General features: G+C 47.1%; 1 protein-coding gene across 2 annotated transcripts; it reads left to right on the top strand.

Annotated features, from left to right (window-relative positions):
- The first annotated feature begins 270 nt into the window (after nucleotides 1-270).
- Nucleotides 271-17,988, top strand: COG7 (component of oligomeric golgi complex 7). Of its 2 annotated transcripts, XR_010466368.1 has the most exons (18): nucleotides 271-611; nucleotides 1,021-1,169; nucleotides 1,663-1,779; nucleotides 1,961-2,129; nucleotides 3,900-3,982; nucleotides 4,759-4,881; nucleotides 6,546-6,744; nucleotides 8,827-8,954; nucleotides 9,526-9,680; nucleotides 10,846-10,962; nucleotides 11,469-11,534; nucleotides 12,306-12,492; nucleotides 13,500-13,640; nucleotides 13,834-13,917; nucleotides 14,845-14,959; nucleotides 15,620-15,763; nucleotides 17,245-17,474; nucleotides 17,566-17,988. XR_010466368.1 is itself a non-coding variant. In XM_005505704.3 (17 exons), the coding sequence occupies exons 1-17, from the start codon at nucleotides 446-448 to the stop codon at nucleotides 17,409-17,411; spliced, it is 2,310 nt and encodes a 769-aa protein (XP_005505761.1). In that variant the 5' UTR covers nucleotides 271-445; the 3' UTR covers nucleotides 17,412-17,988. The 2 variants fall into 2 exon arrangements, 1 of the variants encoding a protein (XP_005505761.1); XM_005505704.3 differs by having other exon boundaries at nucleotides 17,245-17,988.

Genomic DNA, 17,988 nt, shown 5'->3' with positions numbered 1-17,988 from the left:
GCAGAGCGGCTGGAGCCAGGGCAGGCTCTGGGCGCTCCGGGGGCCGCCTGCCCTGCGCCGTTAGCGGGGGGAGCGGGGCACAAAAGGGACGGATGGGGTCGGTACGGGTGTGCTGGAGGGAGGAACGGCCGAACAGCCCCGGTCCCGCCGGTCGTCCGGCTCCGCTCTCCGCCGGGGAGCCGGGCTGAGCCCCCTCTCAGGCCGGGCTTTGTTAAATCCCGCCGGAAGACGGCTTGTGGTGTTTCTGGCCGCTCCGTGGGGCGGGAACAGGGACCTCTGTCCTGCGGGGCCCCGCCCAGGACGGTGGCCGGCAGGGCCTTCCGCAGCGGTACGGTGGCCGGCAGGGGCTGGTGGCGCGTTTCCCGGTGCGTTTCCCGGTGCGTGGCGGGGCCGCGGCTGAGGCCGCTTCGCCCCCGCGGGTGCCCAGACGGGCCCGCAGGCGGCGATGGATTTCTCCCGATTCCTGTCGGATGACTTCGAGGTGAAGGGCTGGGTGAACGCGGCGTTCCGGGCCGTGCAGCAGGAGGCCCCGGGGAAGGTGGACGCTCACGCCGCCACGCTGGTGATGAAGCTGCAGCTCTTCATCCAGGAGGTGAACAACGCCGTGGAGGGTGAGACCGCGGTCCCGGCCCGGGGAGCTTTGCCTTGGATTTGGGGAACTTCTTCCCGGAAAGGGCTGTTGGGCATTGGAACAGGCTGCCCAGGGCAGTGGTGGAGTCACCATCCCTGGAGGGTTGAACAGACGGAGATGAGGTTCTCAGGAACATGGGGCAGTGCCAGGGGTGGGTTATGGTTGGACTCGATGATCCCCAGGGTCTCTTCCAACCAAAATGACTCTATGAGAAAACACGTATTTAAATTAAAATAAAATAAAATAAAATAAAAAAATATATAGCTAAAGCTTTAGTTTTCACTGGTTTTCTTATGAAGCATGGAAGATTATGCAAGTTTACAGAAAAACTCTCTCTTCCCTGCGAGGGTTCTCAGGCCTCCTCACTGTCCCGCTTGGTGTTTCTGCAGAAACCAGCCACCAGGCTCTCCAGAACATGCCCCGCGTCCTGCGGGAGGTGGAGGTCTTGAAACAGGAGGCAACGTTCCTGAAGGAGCAAATGATCCTTGTTAAAGAAGATATCAAGAAATTTGAACAAGACACAGCTCAGTCAATGCAGGCAGGTTCTTGTCTTGCTTAGTGTTTATTTGCAACTTGTGAAATTCTAAAGTTTCCAGACTTGTTCAAATTAAACAGCTGTGTAATCTCAAGATAGAAAAAAAATGCTTCTTTTAACATTAATAGTAGGAAAGCAGGTGTGACACAGAGCAGTGCAATCTGCATTTCCTTCTAAACAGCTCGTCATGTTTTATTTCAGACAGTTACCTGGGACACCGATTTCTGCCCAGATTCCTGTCTGTTGGTAGTTGGGGCACGCAGCACATACTAAAAGTGCAAATCCAGAATTCAAACTAACACTTTGTTTTTTGATGTTGGAAATTGATTTAACCTGTCCAGCTCTTTCAGCCAGCTCCCTCCTCCTTGCAACGGGCATGATTGTTCATTGTTCCACACAGTTTTAAAAATCAAACCAACAATAACTCCTGTAATACAAGTATTTGTGGCACCTATCTTTAATTTCAATGGGCAATGTTACTTTTTTTTTCCTTCAGGTTCTGGTAGAGATTGACCGAGTGAAATCTAGAATGCAGTTGGCTGCTGAGTCGCTTCAGGAAGCAGATAAATGGAGCACGTTAAGTGCAGACATTGAAGAGACTCTTAAAACACAGGTAGATCCCCCATTATTCTTTCTGTTCTTTGTGCCTTCAGCTGTCTAGGGAAACTGTATTTAGAAGTAGGTTTTTCAAGTAACTTTGAAACATGTACCTGCTTGGAAATGGTCATTTTGAAGCTGGTAGTAATGCTTTCTAAGGTCACATTTGGTAACAGTGTCGCCGTTCCCTCGTGCAGGACGTGTCTGTGATTTCGGCCAAGCTGACGAGCATGCAGAGCAGCCTGGCCATGCTGGTGGACACGCCGGACTACTCGGAGAAGTGTGTGCACCTGGAGGCGCTGAAGAACCGTCTGGAGGCCATGGCCAGCCCCCAGATCGTCGCTGCCTTCAACTCCCAGGCTGTAGGTCAGTGTGTCTCAGTGTTGTTTACTATCAGTGCGAAGTTTGTTTTCTTTAAAAAGTAAAATGTTGTTTGGGCGTGGAGTTTATGTCCCGAAGGCTCCTGGTGCTGGGTTTTGTGCTTTTTCTGGTGGAGCAGGATGCCGACACACATTCTGCGCTCTGCAGCTCCTTGCGGTCCAGCGCGTCTTTGATTCTGCTGCAGCTTGTTGAACGTGTGGCCACAGTGGGAAACAGGGAGAGTGGGTCTGGTTTTGTGGGCTGTGCCGGTGTGTGGAATGGGAATGTGGAGGCAGGATAGCCCAGCTGTCAGGGTTCAATTAAGCACAGGAGCACCCCAAATGGGCAGTGCTGCTCAGGTGAGCAGAAGGCCTCTGGTTTTGCACTATCATAGCGCTACTGGGCTACAGCTTGGAGTTGTATTCAATAAGGGCATTTGTTTGGAAATGTCCTAACTCCTTACTGCTTTGTAAAAGTTGTTTTGTAAACTCTCCTTCAGAAGATTTGATTGTTTGGACTGTTCTTTGTGCTCCTCCTTCCAACTCCTTCTGTCACAGTGCTTCTGAGAAACACCTGCTCCAGGTGTCACCTGCTGTCCCTGCACCCTGAGGTCCCGGTGGGTGCTCCTGCTGCACAGCTTGGGGACAGGCAAGGCCAGCGGAGTGTGACCATGGGCAGCGGGAAGCAGAGGATGGACGCGGCACTGAGTGTTGTGCTCCTAAGAAACATGCTTCATCCTTTGCATAGACATCTCTTCTCTCTCCCATTCCTCTGCTGGCTTTTCTTTGCGAAGTGTCCTGTCTTCTGGAACCTTCCCAGGAGGTCACAGGCCTTCTTTTCTACTGTTGCGGTGCATTACCCAAGAGAAAGGATGACGTTTTGGAATATTTTATCTGCTTAGGATGAGAGCAAATTGAATATTCATGTGCCTTGTGAGTTCTCCACCATAGTTGCAAGAAAGCTGCTGGCAGCAAGGGTGCTGCTGCAAGGTCCTTTGCTCAGCCTTGCTACTCAGAGTTATTCACTTGGAGCACGGTTTGCATTCTCTTTCAAAGTCTGTTCTGGACATGTGGGGACATTGGCTTTTTCCCATTGAACAGATTTTCTCTGTTTACTGTGGAGTGCAGTGCAGCTCCTATAAATGTAACACAAATCAGTAAACATGTCCGCGGGGAGTCTATACGCTGTGACTTCCACAGCTGAAGAGCACGTCACGTTACGGAGTGTTCTGCTTTATCTGCCTTCTGGGTCCTGTTTGGAAAACAAGGTCTATTTCTAACTCATTTCTCTAATCCCAGATGTATTTTGTGGACAGAACTATAGTCATACAGTACAAAACAGACTTCTGAGGAACTTGGACTTGAAAGGCTTGTGTCAGAGCACACTGGAGGCAGCTGATGTGGGTGTCAGTGTGAGGAGCTCTGACAGCACAGCTGAGGACTTTGCGAGGTGTGTTCTAGTTCTGTAGAGAGCAGCTTGTTTCTGGAAAATAATTATTTCCTTCTAGGAAATGCTCTTGTTTTAGCTGTCTTTAATACTAGATCCGTTTGCTTGGTTAAGAAGTTAAATTTAGGAAGTTACGTTCATTCCTCATCTCTACCGGTTCTTGTCTGAGTGTGGTTTTTAGGCAGTTCTGCTCCTATTTGATAAGATAAATTAAAAAAAGGTGAAAGCATGTCTTTCTGTACAGGCTATTGTGCGTACCCCCTCCAAAGAAGAATTTTATTGCTCAGTTGTCTCAACCTCTGTAACTGCTTATGATTTTGTTTTGTTTAGATCAGGCAAAAACGTTTGTTAAAGTCTTCACTGAAATTGATCGGATGCCCCAGCTTCTTGCTTATTATTATAAATGTCACAAGGTAAGTATTTTGATAATGTTTTGATATGGCAGAATAAACACGTGAGTCTTTGCGTGGTGTGGGCTGTAGGTGGGGCTGCTACATCGCATATTGTACCTTTCCCTTTCGAAGGAAGGTGGAACCTGTTCTTTCCCTGTTTGTTTCTCTGACTTTTCCTTCTGGCTCTGAGCAGCTTTATTTACTCCCCGTGTTTCAGGAGTAATTCTCCATTCAGGGCTTTGTGTTCCTTCCTTCAACAGACTCAGGATATGCGTGTTCTGCTGGTTTTCTCTGTGCTTTGTAGTTTTACTTTGCTTTTCTTGGATGTGGCTATGTCAGCAATAACTTTATTGCTGCAACTTGCCAGCTGCTGACTTCTGTAAACTCTTTTCAGGTAAGATTAAAAGCTGGAATTCCAGACAGTTCTGTAGCCATAACCTGATCCTCAAAAGTTCTCTCATGACTGTGACTTTTGAGGATTAAGTTCAGGGCCGGGGCTTGCCAAGTATTTCAACTATTATGTGAGGGTATCAGTTACAGTCTCATTTTATGAGTAAAATACCAATGTTAATTAAATCTCTGAATCAACTAAGAAGCCTCTAGCTTCATGCTGAAAGTCACTTCCTTCTGTGGTGCTGAATTATAGCAGCCTGTTATGCTGAAATGTGCAGAGAGGAGCCAGGGTGGGCATTGTGCTTTAGCAAAAGTGCTTTGCATGGGGAGTTCTGGGTGTGAAATAACAGAAGCTGGATCTGCGGACTGTCAGTTCTCTTAGGATGGTTCTTGTTGCCCCACAGGTGCAGCTGGTGGCAGTGTGGCAGGACCTTTGCCAAAGTGACTTAAGCTTGGATCGGCAGCTGACAGAGCTGTACGACACGCTGCTGGGGACCTGGCACTCACAGCTCCAGTGGGCAGCGCAGGTGCGGTGATGTTTCAGGGTTGGTTCACGGGTGGGAGAGGACGAGGTTGAACACGCTCTTGGCTCTCAGAGCTCCGGACAGTTCATGGTGCTTGCTCAGTTATGCTCTGCGCCTTCTCCGTGCAGGACAGGCCGGGGACCTGCCTGCTGTTTCTTGACCAGCTCCTAGACAAGATCTGATCTCTGGTGTTCTACCAACAGCAAGGTTGTTGTGTTATTGACATTCAAGCTGCTCTATCAGGTTCATCTGTATCTTAAGTTAAATCTAATTTCTTGGTGTTGCAAATGTGTTCTGTTACAAGGCATTTGAAATGCCTGGATTGCTTTATCACTTGGCCCAGAGAAGCCCTCAAGGTCATATTGGAGTGATCTGTGTCACTCTTTGTAAGATATCTAGGGTTCTGCTATCACCCGCTGGAGTCTGGGTGCTTGTTTTTCCTGCCAAGAATTATGTGGGATCCAAAATAAGTTATTGTCCTTTAGTGAAATGAAGAAATAAGTTCATATTTTTGAGCCTGTAGGAGTTTTTCATCCATGAAGGGTAAGAGATGCTTATCTTTTTATTATGAAGCCTGGTGCAACTGCTTGGCCTGCACTGCAGAGGAGCTCAGTGTTTCCTTGAAATGTATTTTTTCTGCCCCATGATTTGATGTGACTTACAGGTCAGATGTCAGTTTACATTTTAGCAGATACTCTTTGAACTGGGGATTGAGAGAGAGAAATGGCACATGGGGCAAAGCTCTTGTCACTCAGTCTCCTGGGCTTCTTCTGCTTTCTGAAGAATTCTTGGCCCTTTCTCGTGCTGTTCAGTATCCATGGTGACCTTGCTGCGGGAGATTTGCAGTGATCCCAGCTTCCAAAGCAAAGAACAGCTGACAAAAGAGTCACAATAAAAGGCTGTAAGGCATTTTGTGCTAGTGGAGTTGGGGGTGGTGCATGTAAATAAAAGTTCTGAGCTGATTTCAGTTTTTCTAGCCTTTCCAGTACTGACTTCTGCCTATCTGATCGGTGATTTGGCTGGTGACACAGTACTATTTCTTCATGTTTTACCAGTCTGCATCTCTTTGTAAACTGCGTGCTCTGCCCTTTTTTGCCCAGTGGTTTTTTGAATTACTACAGTGCCACTGTGCTGCTGAATTCAGTTTTTGACTTGTGCCTATGTTCTGGTTTCTTGGTTGCTGTATTTGGAGCACGTTTTCAATGATATAATACGTATTGATGCTGACTTTAGTGCTCAGTCAGACCAGACCTCTTGTGGTTTTTTTATCCCTTGAGAGGCTTTTCAAATTTGTTTTCATTCCCTTTGGGTTGAGAGCTCACGTCATCTGAGGAATCTGTGACCTGTTAGTGCACAAAATGGCATCTTCTTGATCTGTGTGTCACTGTCTTTCACCAATAGGTAATTTTATATGAGTTCTTTACCAGAAGGAAGCACACACCCCGCGTGGTTTTCTGCCATGGCTGTGGAACCTCCAGGCCGGGCTGCTGCTGCTGTTCCCCAGCTGTGTGCCCGGTTGTGCAGCCCGGCTCTGCTGGAAGCATTTGCAGACCTGTGGGTTCTGCCTTGTCTGTCCCTCCCTGTCAGAAACTCTCTGGGAGCTGCTGCTGCCCGTCACGTTTCTCTGAGATAACATGCTTGTGCTAACAGCTTTTCTGTGACCACAGGTTTTCAAGAACCCCCATGAGGTGGTGACTGTGCTGTTGATCCAGACGCTGGGCGCGCTGGTGCCCTCTATCCCTGTCTGCCTGGGCACCGCCGTGGAGAGGACGGGCCGGGACGCCAGGCTGAACAAGCTGCTGGAGCTCTACGATGCCACCATCCACTTCGCCAAAGGGCTGGAAGTGGCGATGCTACCAAACCTGAGTAAGGTTCTTGTGCTGAATTTTGTGTTTCTGTTCTGCCAACTCTTCCGTAAAGTTCCGTTGTGGGATTTTGCGTAGTTTTACACGCAGGGAGGGATTTTATCTTCCACAGTGTTGACCAGTTACATGGCATTTGCAACTTTGTGTGTGTGTATATTTATGTATCTTAACACTAAAGATATTGACACAATACTGAATGAGTTTACTGAAGCAGACCTGTTCTGAGCAGGCTTACTGTCTTGGGTAAATAACATGTAGCACTTTTTCTTTTACAAGCATTAGTATTTCTTCTGTCTAACGGACGAGGAAATGTCGCTGGTAAGCTGTCTGTGAAACCCATTGCGAAAGATCACAAAGCATAAAAGTCAAGGAGTTTCCTGGAATTAAGTCACACCTTACTGAACAAGAGAAAACCTGCTTGAAAGCTGCATCTATTGGATTCTTGATTTATTTTTTTGTTGCTGCTGGCTTATGTTTTAATCAAATGAAAATGCAGGGCCAAATATTATTTGTGAACCGTCAGTAGTTTATTCCTTAGCAGCATCCTCAGCGTTTAATTTGAAGTCTGACCTGTGCTTTCCTTACCCTGTGATGTTTGTCATCTCATTTTGGTCAGGACTTGGCGAGTAGTTCCCACAAACCACAAAGTGGTGTGGTGCTGTGTTTATATAGGTTTGTGCCTGACTTGAGCTGTTGGCTATTTATAGTCCTTTATTCAGCTGGTAGGCCCCCTTCAAAGACCAGGTATGGGAAAATCCTAAATTAAAGCTAATGGAGCATTCCTAATGCTGTATTTCCTCTGTTTCATTCCTCATAACATTGTATTGAGCTATTTAAACTGCTTCTCACTTGGTCACGTAAATTATGATTACAATTGCAGGGAGTATGACTGTCATGTCTGGTTTTGTCGTCTTTGTGATTACGTACTCTTGTCAGTAATTTTCTATCCTTGGCTTGATTTAATTTGTGTTTTGTAATAAAAACGATTAAAAAGAACTTGGAAAAACAATGTCAAGTTCTAGAAGATGATGGAGTATGTTGCTGAACTGTTATCTGAGTGTGGTTTTTTTTTAAAAAAAAAAAGAAAAGTTCTTATTTCCATCTCTTTTGCTGTGGGGTAAGATGTTTGGGAAGAGAAATATCCCGAGAATGGAAACGCCAGGTGAGTCAGCAGAGCAGAGTCAGACCAGTTCCTCCATGTGTATGCGCGGGGAGGGTTTGGTTATGATTCACAGGACAGTTCTGGTTGGAAGGGACCTCTGGAGATGATCTAGTCCAACCTCCTGCTCCCAGCAAGATCTGCTGTGAGTTCAGACCGTGTTACTCACAGGATTGTCCAGCCCAATCTTGAAAAAGTCCAAGCACAGAGACAGCCCAGGCCTTGGACAGCTTGCTTCATGGCTTGTCAGACCATAGTGCATCAGAGCGTTTTCTTACATCCAGGACTTAAAGTAATTCTGGTTTGCTGCTAGTTTGAGTTTGCCAAAACTTGACAAGAACAGCTAGTGTCCAGTTCTGATTTGAGGAATAATCATTCAGACCTGGTTTTTGTGGGGGTTTGCATCTCCCTGCTCCACAGAACAGCACTGAAATGCCCAGATTGTGCATCTGGTTCAGCTCTGGTTGAACACCGTGAAGCAGTACTGCTAAGTGCATTGAGTTAGTGTCAATTACTTTAAGTATGAACCAGACTTTCTGATAAATGAGAATTGCCCCTGTTTTTACGTTGTGGGAGTAATGTGTTTCACTTCTCAAATGGTTTCATTACTTTCCTTCTGCTGTAGGTCGGAGTGTTTAATAGATTTTTGTCACCCAGGCTGTTCTGGAGCAGTGAGTGATAATTTTCTTGAGGCACTTGTTGAGGTAGAACATCTTGGTTTTAGGAAGCAGGTAGAGATAATAACCTTGTTTTTAAAAAATGCAAAAAAAAAGTCTGTGTAGTTGAGACTTAAAGCTGTTTGGCAACATTCCAAGCCTGTGTAGGCTGCATGCTCTAATTGAGGAGCTCCTGCATGGTGCTTGGAACCAAGGGTTTTAGTAGCACGCTTATCTATTTGTAGATTAAACATCTGATTCTTTGCAGAGGAACAGAACCTGGTTAAAGTGATGGAACTGGTAGAAGCGGTGTATGGTCCGTACAAGCCCTATCAACTTGAGTATGGAGACCTGGAGGAAGAAAATCTGCTCATCCAGATCAGCGCAGTGCCCTTGGTAAGGAGTGTCTGCACAGCCAGAGGCCTGAAACCTCTGCCAAATACTGGAGTCTTTGTCATAGTTATTGCTCTCTCTCCTCCTGCAATCTTTTGGTCTTATTTCCTGTTTGCAGTATATTTTTATACTATTAAGCAAACTTTGTTTAAGAAATAAAGTTGATTTCAGGAGCACTGTTAGGTGGGAGGTAACTTCCTTCTTCTCCTTCACCCACTAACTGGCACTGTGTAGATCTGCTGGAGAAAAACTTTACTAAAATCAACCAAGAACCTGTTTGAGGTTTGATACAATTTCTTAAGAACAGGGTCAGAGGGAGGAAAGTCCTTTTTGTGGCAGATTCTGCTGTTGGCAGAACTGTTTTTTCCTTGAAGACCTGGCAAGTGTAGGATGTGGCAGCCTGACCTTTATCAGCAGCCGCTGTGCAGGAGGCTGGAAGCGACCAGCATTGTTCTCCCTTGAGTGTGTCACAGGCTGGAGGATGCTGAGGGAACATGTTACACAAGGTGTCCTGGATGCCTGGACACTCACCGAGAGAAGGGTCGGGCTCAGCTTTGTTGTTGTTGTTATTTAGGAGCACTGGGAAGTGATTGACTGTGTCCAGGAGCTGAACCATTCGGTCACCAAACTCTTCATTCTGGCTTCGGGAGCCATTGACAACTGTGTGAAGCTCACGGACGGGCTGGGGGCTGGGGGGCTCCTCCGGGCGCTGAAAGCTCTCTTCACAAAGTAAGTTACTTGTGGTTACCCCGCTGCTTTTATCCCGAGGCTCTACACGTATTCAGCGTCTGGCCAAGGGCTTTGGAGTTTATGAAAAATGGCTGAGAGTGTAAAGTGTCTGTAACCATAAATAAATCAGCTGATTTCCCCTCCTGCTGCTCATTCAGGCAATGACTGCTGCTAAGGGGAAAAGTTAAAGCTTTTTATGGCTAAATGTGAGACTTTTATCAGCGGTCTTCTATTTTGGTTGGACTGAATTTTTATTTTAATAGATACTTTTGGAGTTTCCCTAAACAGAGTAAGACAAAGACAAATGAGGCTGATGAAAGTAAAACTCAGTGAGGAAATATCTCCTTACTGGGACAAGTGACCTCCCATCCCGAATCGACCCGAAAGTGTGAGACACCCTAATGAGCAAGGTTCGCTGTAAGTTCATGTCTTGAAGTATCGGTGGCCATCTGCTTAGTTCATGTTCTGGTACCGATGACCTCCTTCTTCTTTCCTGATACCCACAGAGCTGCTCACAAGGTGTAAATCGGACTGTTACCTTGCTGCCCTGTGGGGAGGAGGGAAGGGGAAAGCACACTGCTCTGAGCTCACCTTCTTTATAGGCAATTACATAGCAGTGTGCATGCCTCCAGCTTATGGGCATTATTAAAAAAAAGGGGTGTGTGGGAAACAAAATGTTCTCCTTTTTATCCATGTTCTCATCTGGGGAGTAGCTGAGAAAACAAATTCATGAGATTTGTTGTAACTGTGTTCCTGGAGTAAGGGCCAAGTGATGCTGGGCTAGCAGTAGCCTTGTAAACTTTTTCTGGCCTTTCCTAGGAAATGTAACTAGTGCAGTGTTAACAAGACTGGCTTACTCATACCTTGTCAGGGGAGGGGAGGCTTCCTAGTAACCCGCATACAACAAATGGAAGTAGCCACACAGCATCTGTTACTCGGAGCTTCTTGCTGTCTTCCATCAATAGTGTAGGCTGGAGAGGGCCGTGGCTGATCAGTTCTTCACATCCGTGTGCTCAGACTGGAACAACAGTGTTTCTCCTGAACAACTTTTAATATTTCTGGTTCTTATTTGGCCCCTGTAGAGGATGGAATGAGCAAATGGCAAGACACGCAGTTATGCTGCTCTGCAGCCTGTTCTCTTATGCTGGTGCTTCTCTCTTTACAGGTATACGTCTGACTTCACAAATACTCTGCAGTCTATACGAAAGAAATGTAAACTGGATGATGTCCCGTCAGATTCCCTTTTCCAGGAGGACTGGACTGCATTCCAAAACTCTGTCCGGTAAAGGGCATTTTTTATCCTGTCTCAGAACTGATTTTTTGTCAGAGTTGGAAGGGAGTGACTCAGGGTCAGTGTACCCGGGTTCTCGGTGCAAAACACATGGCTGTGCCTGCTGAGCTGCAGTGCTGTCAGGCTTTCAGGTCGCTGCTGCACAGCAAGTGCTGCGAGGCTCCCCACCCTGTCTGGAGCAAGACCACATGGCATATCACTTGAAATATCAGCAGCTCTGCAAATTTTTCCCAGTGACACTGAGCTGGCCTTAGCCACCATGACAAGAAGTAACACATGGATGAGGTGGCTGGGCAAAAAAATTCAGTATGTTATCAAATGGATGCAGAGTTAATAGCCAAATTAACTCTTGATGGATGTGTTGCCTGTGGGCTGTGGTTTGTTCGTTGTGTTTTATAATCAGCTGACATGTGTCTGAGATGGGTTGTCTGGGTGGGGGGTCTGGAGTTGTCTGCCTCAAATCTCACAACATGTGTTTTTGTCTTGTTCTTTCCCAGGATAATTAGTACTTGTGGTGAGCTCCTTCGTCAGTGTGGAGATTTTGAGCAGCAACTGGCCAACAGGTAAGCATCCTTGAGCTTAATTCATGAGCTGTCAGCATAGGTACCAAGTTGAAAGAAAACAAATCCCAAGGTGCTTTCATTGCGTAGATGGTGAAGGGAAAGCAGAGGCACTGTGGTTCCCCCACAGCCCCTCCCCAGCTTTTGAACTGCCAGCGAGGGGTCACAGACTGTTCCGCTCAGTCGTGTGTCCTGAGCCAGGCACACAAATCCTTTTTCTTGGGCACCTGGCTGGGCGTCAATCGGGCTGCCAGATTGGGGTCAGGAAGGAATTTTCCACCAGATCAAATTGGCAACGTTCTTACCCCCCTTGTGACATGGGGCATGAATTATTTGCTGAACTGAATCTAGGTGTGCCTTAACTGATCGATTCCTTGTAACCTGAGGAGTGTCAAGCACAGGCAGCACGTAGATCTTTTGTTGCTGGTGAGCTGGGCACTGTTCAGCCTCTTGTATGCTGAAACGCTGTGGTCTGACTCGAGTACCTGTGTTTTGTGTAGGGCACAGCAGCCTGCAGTGCACGGGAGGCTGGGCCTGTCCCGTGTTTGCTACATGTTCTGAGGACACAATTCTTCCTTTTTAATTTCAGTATTTTTGCAACTTTTGAGTTGCACAGTAGCCGTGAGAGTTGGCTGTAATTAGTCTCTGCCACCAATGAATACTCTCTCCCTTGAAGTACCATAAAGTGGTCTTGGTCCTTGGACTAACGTGAGAACAACAGTGCTGATTTCAGAGGGTTTTGCTGGTGACTTTTGTGTTTTTGTGTGTTTTCAGGATTTTATCAGCTGCTGGGAAGTATCTCTCAGACTCCTACAGCCCTTGTAGTTTTTCTGGCTTTCAGGATACCAGTGCAGCAGATAAGAAGAGCTCTGTAAAGAATCCCTGGCAGGAATACAATTATCTTTTGAAGGAGAATCCATCCGAGTATGGCAGCCTTATGGAAACGCTTTACACCCTGAAGGTAGCTCTGATGCCTGTGGGAGCTGGGCTCTGTCCCGGAGGGCTGTTGGGCCCACATTTGGTAGCTGAGACCTGGGTTTCCCCTACAGCCTGATTACTTTTCATCCTGAGCTGCAGCCTTTTGATGGGCTACATTCCAAGTCTTCTGCAGAGACACTGCTTGATCCACGGAGAGCTGAAATGTCCAAGCCCAGGAAGTCTGGACTTATTCCATCTCTCCACAGATCCTGCCTGTGTTTTGTGAACATGCCCGTGTCAGTTCTGATCAGGCAGATTTTGTTGCAGAAAGCATTGGGAAGATCGTGTTGGAGCCACCTCAAATTCTGGAGCCCACATACTGGCTTCTCAAGACTTTCTTTGCCACTCACACTCTGCTACCTTATCCGTTCTGAAATATAATTCTGCAGGATCATTCATGCATGCACGTGTGAACAGGGTAGAATGACTCGTTATCTTCTAGTGGATCTAAGTTATGCCATCGTCAGTCACATGTAGTAGTGAAGTCAGGGTTGTGAGTTCTGTCTCTTATTTCCTAAAAATGTTTTGATTTCTTTTGTACTTAATTTACCTGCAACTTGTACAGCTCTGCCTCAGTGTTATGTTTGACGTTAAACCTTTGCTAAATAGTCAAGTTCCATAGGTACCCTTCATGTAAAACTTTTGCTTAACTCCTCACAGGGAATCAGATAGTTGTGCCCTGTAAGTAACAAGCAGTTTGCCATTGTCTCTGTGAGTTTCTCAGAATTCAGCCTGTACAGGTGCGTGACACAGCTGGAATGTGATGCTGATTCTTTGTTTTACATTTGAGGGAGTAGTGTGCAGTTTATGCCTTGAATAACTGGTTGGAATAGGGCATCCCAAAGGAAACAAGCTGTGCCAGTGCAGAGGAAGGCTCTTCTGTGTTAGGCTGGCCTAGTGAAGACCTCTTTAAGAATGTTGACATAGGTTTGCTTCAGTCACTTTAATGACTTCTGTATGTAAACATTTTTCTGTGTCTGTGTGTGTTAGGAAAAAGGGACGAGTAACCACAACCTGTTGTCTTCATCTCGATCTGCCCTGAGCCGCCTCAACCAGCTGGCACACCACTTGGCTTTTGACTCTGTTTTTCTTCGTATCAAACAACAACTCCTGCTTGTCCCAAAGATGGAGGTGAGTGACATGCACATCGATCTGACCTGAACCGGCAGGGCTGCCAGTGGGGTCCCTGTGGTGGTTACTTTCTCCTTTTTAGAATGTCCTTGGCTAGTCACAGTTCATGTCGCTGGCTGACCCCTTCCTAGAGCACCGATAGACTTCATGCTCCAGAAACTCAAAGATTCTTTCTGCATGTTTTGCCTTGCAGAGCTGGAGCTCTGGTGGCATTGGCGAGACCCTGACAGACGACCTGCCCAACTTCAGCCTGACTCCTCTGGAGTACATCAGCAACGTAAGAGCGCGCGAGGGCACACGCTGCAAGCCCAGTGCCAGGGGAACCTCTTCTGTGTTTCCCTGTTCATAGTATTTGTTAGCATTGTTTTATGGTGGTCACGGACACTCTCAGGAACTTCAGAAAATTTCAGATACAAAGCGTATGTTTTCTGACATCTTTTCAGATCTACCCTCTGTCCTGCTGCTGGGTGATAGATGAGCCGAGTTGAGCCAAGGCGTTCTTTTGCGTAGTCTTGAAATAACACTGCTGCATTGTGCAGTAAATTTGAAAACTAAAATACTAAAGTAGAGTTTAGAAACAAACTGGTGTGGTACGTGTGCTGTGTAGAAGAAAAGGCAGGAGCTCAGTGAGGTCAGGAAAAAGCTGTTTTGAGCGTGGGGAGGCAGAGTCCTCTGAACTGTGTCTGCACCTGGGAGGGTTCTCTGTGGCACAGATAATCACTTTATAAACAGGGCAGTACTTGTACACCCGAAGTTATGTAGCTTATGCATGTGAATTTGTGAGCATGGTCCCTGTTTGGGAGTGATACGTTTCTGTAATTCATTATTATATTGTCACTTGAAGCCGTGTTTCCTCTCTGTGGTTTTATTTGGTTCAGTCTCTTAGATTCATCTCTAGAAAACAAATTTCCAGGAACACTTCAGAGATCAAAGATTTTATTTGGAGTAACAGTTCTCTGTACAGGTTTTTCTTAACATGATTGTTTCAATTACTCGTTCACTGACCTTGTAAAAATTATTTCTTGTACAAAGTGTAATGATGAGCAAGAGACAGTTTGTTTCTGAGCAAATATAGGCTGGTGAGTGGCTGTCAAGCTCAGCTTTCTGCTTTCAGGTGTGTATTACCGCAGCTGACTATTTTTCTCTAGCAAAGTACTTGCTTCATATTTGTTCAGTGACTCAGCTCTTTGTGCTTTTATTCTAGATTGGGCAATATATTATGTCGCTTCCTCTCCACCTTGAGCCATTTGTCACTCAAGAGGATTCTGCTTTGGAACTGGCATTACATGCTGGAAAACTGCCTTACCCCCCAGAACAAGGTGAGACCAAAGGTTCGACATGCCTGGGGGAAAGCTGTCATGTTGTGACACGAGATGGATGTTGTGTGTTATGGTAAAAAAGCTGTTCCAGCTCCATTTCCTACCACCTAATCATGCCGTTTCTTCCGAGAGTTTCTTGGTAATATGCAGGAGGAGCCTCTAAATAATGAGTAAAAGTCTTCTGGTTTCATTCAAACAGAGACTTTAGCTGGGTCTGGTTTAGTGCTGAATAAAACTGTGGTTTGGTTCCAGAGCTGGAGCAGCATTTCATCTCGGTGCAGGGAGCAAACAGGAGGTACCTGGGGCCAGTTCCCAAAGCCCACAGGGCAGCGCTGAGCCATCCATCCCCAGGGTCTCCTCCATTAGCTTTTGTGGCGTGTGCTGCGTGTCCGCCTGGCCCGAGTGGCTGGGACTGTGTGACAGCTCGCACAAGGGGAGCCTTGCTCCAGCTTTGTCTCCTGCCCTCACCCTTGTGCTGTTTCCACAGCAGAGCAGTTTCCATTCATTAACCCCACAGAAAAGTGTTTGCTTTTTTCTTTCTGGCCCTCTTTCTCTCAAAAATGTATCAGTAAAGTGACTTAAATCAACTTCTAAAAGGTTGTTACAAAAGCAGCCAATGCAGGTGGGAGTGCTGACAGCTCACGAGAATGTTCTGTGCAGGAGATGAGGTGCCTGAGCTGGACAACATGGCTGATTACTGGCTGGGCTCCATCGCCAGAGCGACCATGCAGACGTACTGCGAGGCCATCCTGCAGATCCCGACGCTCACTGTGCACTCGGCCAAGCAGCTTGCCACAGACATTGGTAAGTGCGGTGCGCATGTTGCCGTAGCACATGGGTTCCTCTGTCATTTCATTGGATTTAACAAACTGCAGCCAGGGTTTCTGCTTTAACCGTGACCGTGTTTGGCTGTACCCTCCCTGGTGGAGTGGTTCACAGCTCCTCTTGCCAAGTGTTCTCTCACATCCCTTGTGGAGGGAGGGCTGATGTTCCACTGGTGCTCCTGCTTCCTCACTGCTTGTGTTTCTGACTGTCCAAGTCAAAGTCCTTCCGAACTGAGACAGTTCCTTTACAAGCCAGTCTTAGCAGGAAAGATCTCTATATGATCTTTTCAAGTGTGGCACTGCTCTTTCCCTTCTGCTTGGGTGCCCGGTGCTGCCAGTATGTGCCATAGTGGGGACATACAGCACATGCCAAGCCTGCTGGGAAGTGCTCTGGTGGATTCTGGAGGGAGCAGCAGGTTGATTTCTTCCACTCTTTAGTAGCTGAAGTAGAGAAGATCAGCTAGAGGCCTTCTAGAAATTGCTGTGGAGCACTTGCCCAGCATCCTTTTTACCAGAGCCTCCAGGATCAGCTCCACTGCCGCTGTTCCCTCACTGCCTGCTGCTCTGCAGAGCTGTTTCAGTAAAGTACTTTCAACATGGGGACATTGTCAGCAGCAAAGTGGGACGTAGCTGGCCCTGTTTCTTCATCTCTGCCTTCCCCTGTGCCATGCTGGGTGACACAGGGAAAGTGTTGGGGAAGGAGTTTCTGCAGGGTATGGAGGAGATGGGATTTTCTTATCCAAATCTGATGGAAGTGTCACCACAAGACCGCTACAGCTGTTGTGAACACTGGTTAGTCCTTTCTTTGCTGTCAGTCACAGATGCTGACTTCCCCATGGCCAGGCTCAAAAATGAGGACACAGACAATCTCTCACACAGAGTCACAGAATGTTAGGGATTGGAAGGGACCTCGAAAGATCATCTAGTCCAATCCCCCTGCCAGAGCAGGAACATCTCCTCAGCTTGCCTTGGAGTGTGCTTGAATGCCACCGCACTCAGCTTCAAACCAGTGGATTAGGGCTGGTTGCTTGGCATCCTCCCTGTCATCCGTAATTCCCCAGCTGACTTCACATCAGTGAGCTGGAACTCCCTCCTGCCTCAACAGCCCTTTAGCTCTGCACAACTTCCCAGAGTTGTTGTGAGCTCTTTGCCTTTGGGAGTGTGACCGTGGTCCTTTATCTGTGGCCTTGGTGACCAGCCACCCAGAGGATGTTGTATGAAGATACTGAAATGTGACAGAATGTGTCTCAGTCCTCTCAACAAAACAGGTGGTTGTCTCAACTAGTGTGCAGGGAGATGAAAGTCTCCAGCAGTCAGTACAGCTAGATTCCAAACACGTGGCCATTGTCGGTGTTCTTGAGCTGACGGTGACAGGATTCTTGCTGTTGTGAAGAATGAAGGATAACTGTCACTGCACGGTGTCCATGACCTGTTCAAACACGTTTATCCTTAATCTTACAGATTATCTAATAAACGTGATGGATGCCCTCGGTCTTCAGCCATCAAGAACGCTGCAAAATATTGTAACTCTGTTGAAGACAAAACCAGAGGACTACCGGCAAGCTGCCAAAGGCGTCCCCCGCAGAATGGCCAGCAGCATCGCCACCATGCGGGGCCTGGAGTGTTAGCTGACCCAGCCCTGCTGCCGACACAGCTCGAGGGCCCAGCATTGCGCTTGGGTTTATTTCCCTGTAAGCTTTTCAAGGACAGTGAAAATATCTCTGGGGATTAGGGGAATTTATTTCTGAATGACTCTTGGTAAATGTCTTTGTCTACGAACAGCTTGTTCCATTTTTCCATCTTCCGAAACGAGGAGGGATGTCTGGCAGCTTTGTTCACCAAAACCTGTTTGTGTGGACGGGAGCAGGCTGAGGGCTGCCCGCTGACTGGAGATGCTCTGCCGGTCGCTGGGGAGGCCGTGTTTCTGGCGGTGAGATGACTGGCTTTTGCAGAAAACTTCGGTAATTCTGAATCTAGAATTATGGGGTAGGTGCAACCAAGACTGACCAACTGGAAGCTCTTCTACCTGGAGGCAGCTGGCGTTGCTCAAGTCTGTTGTTATTCACCAAGTCAAGAAGACGGTCTCATCAGTTAGCAGCTGAGGCATGATCAAGCTCAGCCCTGAGAATAAAACCAGTTTTGTAGGTCGTTCCTTGTGTGATTAATATATTATACTGAAAGCAATGAAGTTTATAAGAAATTTAA

This window comes from Columba livia, chromosome 15, assembly GCF_036013475.1.
Source record: "Columba livia isolate bColLiv1 breed racing homer chromosome 15, bColLiv1.pat.W.v2, whole genome shotgun sequence".
Lineage (NCBI taxonomy): Eukaryota > Metazoa > Chordata > Aves > Columbiformes > Columbidae > Columba > Columba livia.
The sequence above is the reverse complement of the archived record's forward strand: the minus strand, read 5'-3'. Positions and strand labels throughout refer to the sequence as shown.

Excerpts from the sequence above, each read along its gene's own strand:
- COG7 (XM_005505704.3), top strand. The coding sequence starts at position 446 with ATGGATTTCTCCCGATTCCTGTCGGATGACTTCGAGGTGAAGGGCTGG. Across the intron at positions 4,882-6,545 it reads AGCTCCAGTGGGCAGCGCAG|GTTTTCAAGAACCCCCATGA; the intron begins GTGCGGTGATGT and ends CTGTGACCACAG. Across the intron at positions 10,963-11,468 it reads GCATTCCAAAACTCTGTCCG|GATAATTAGTACTTGTGGTG; the intron begins GTAAAGGGCATT and ends GTTCTTTCCCAG.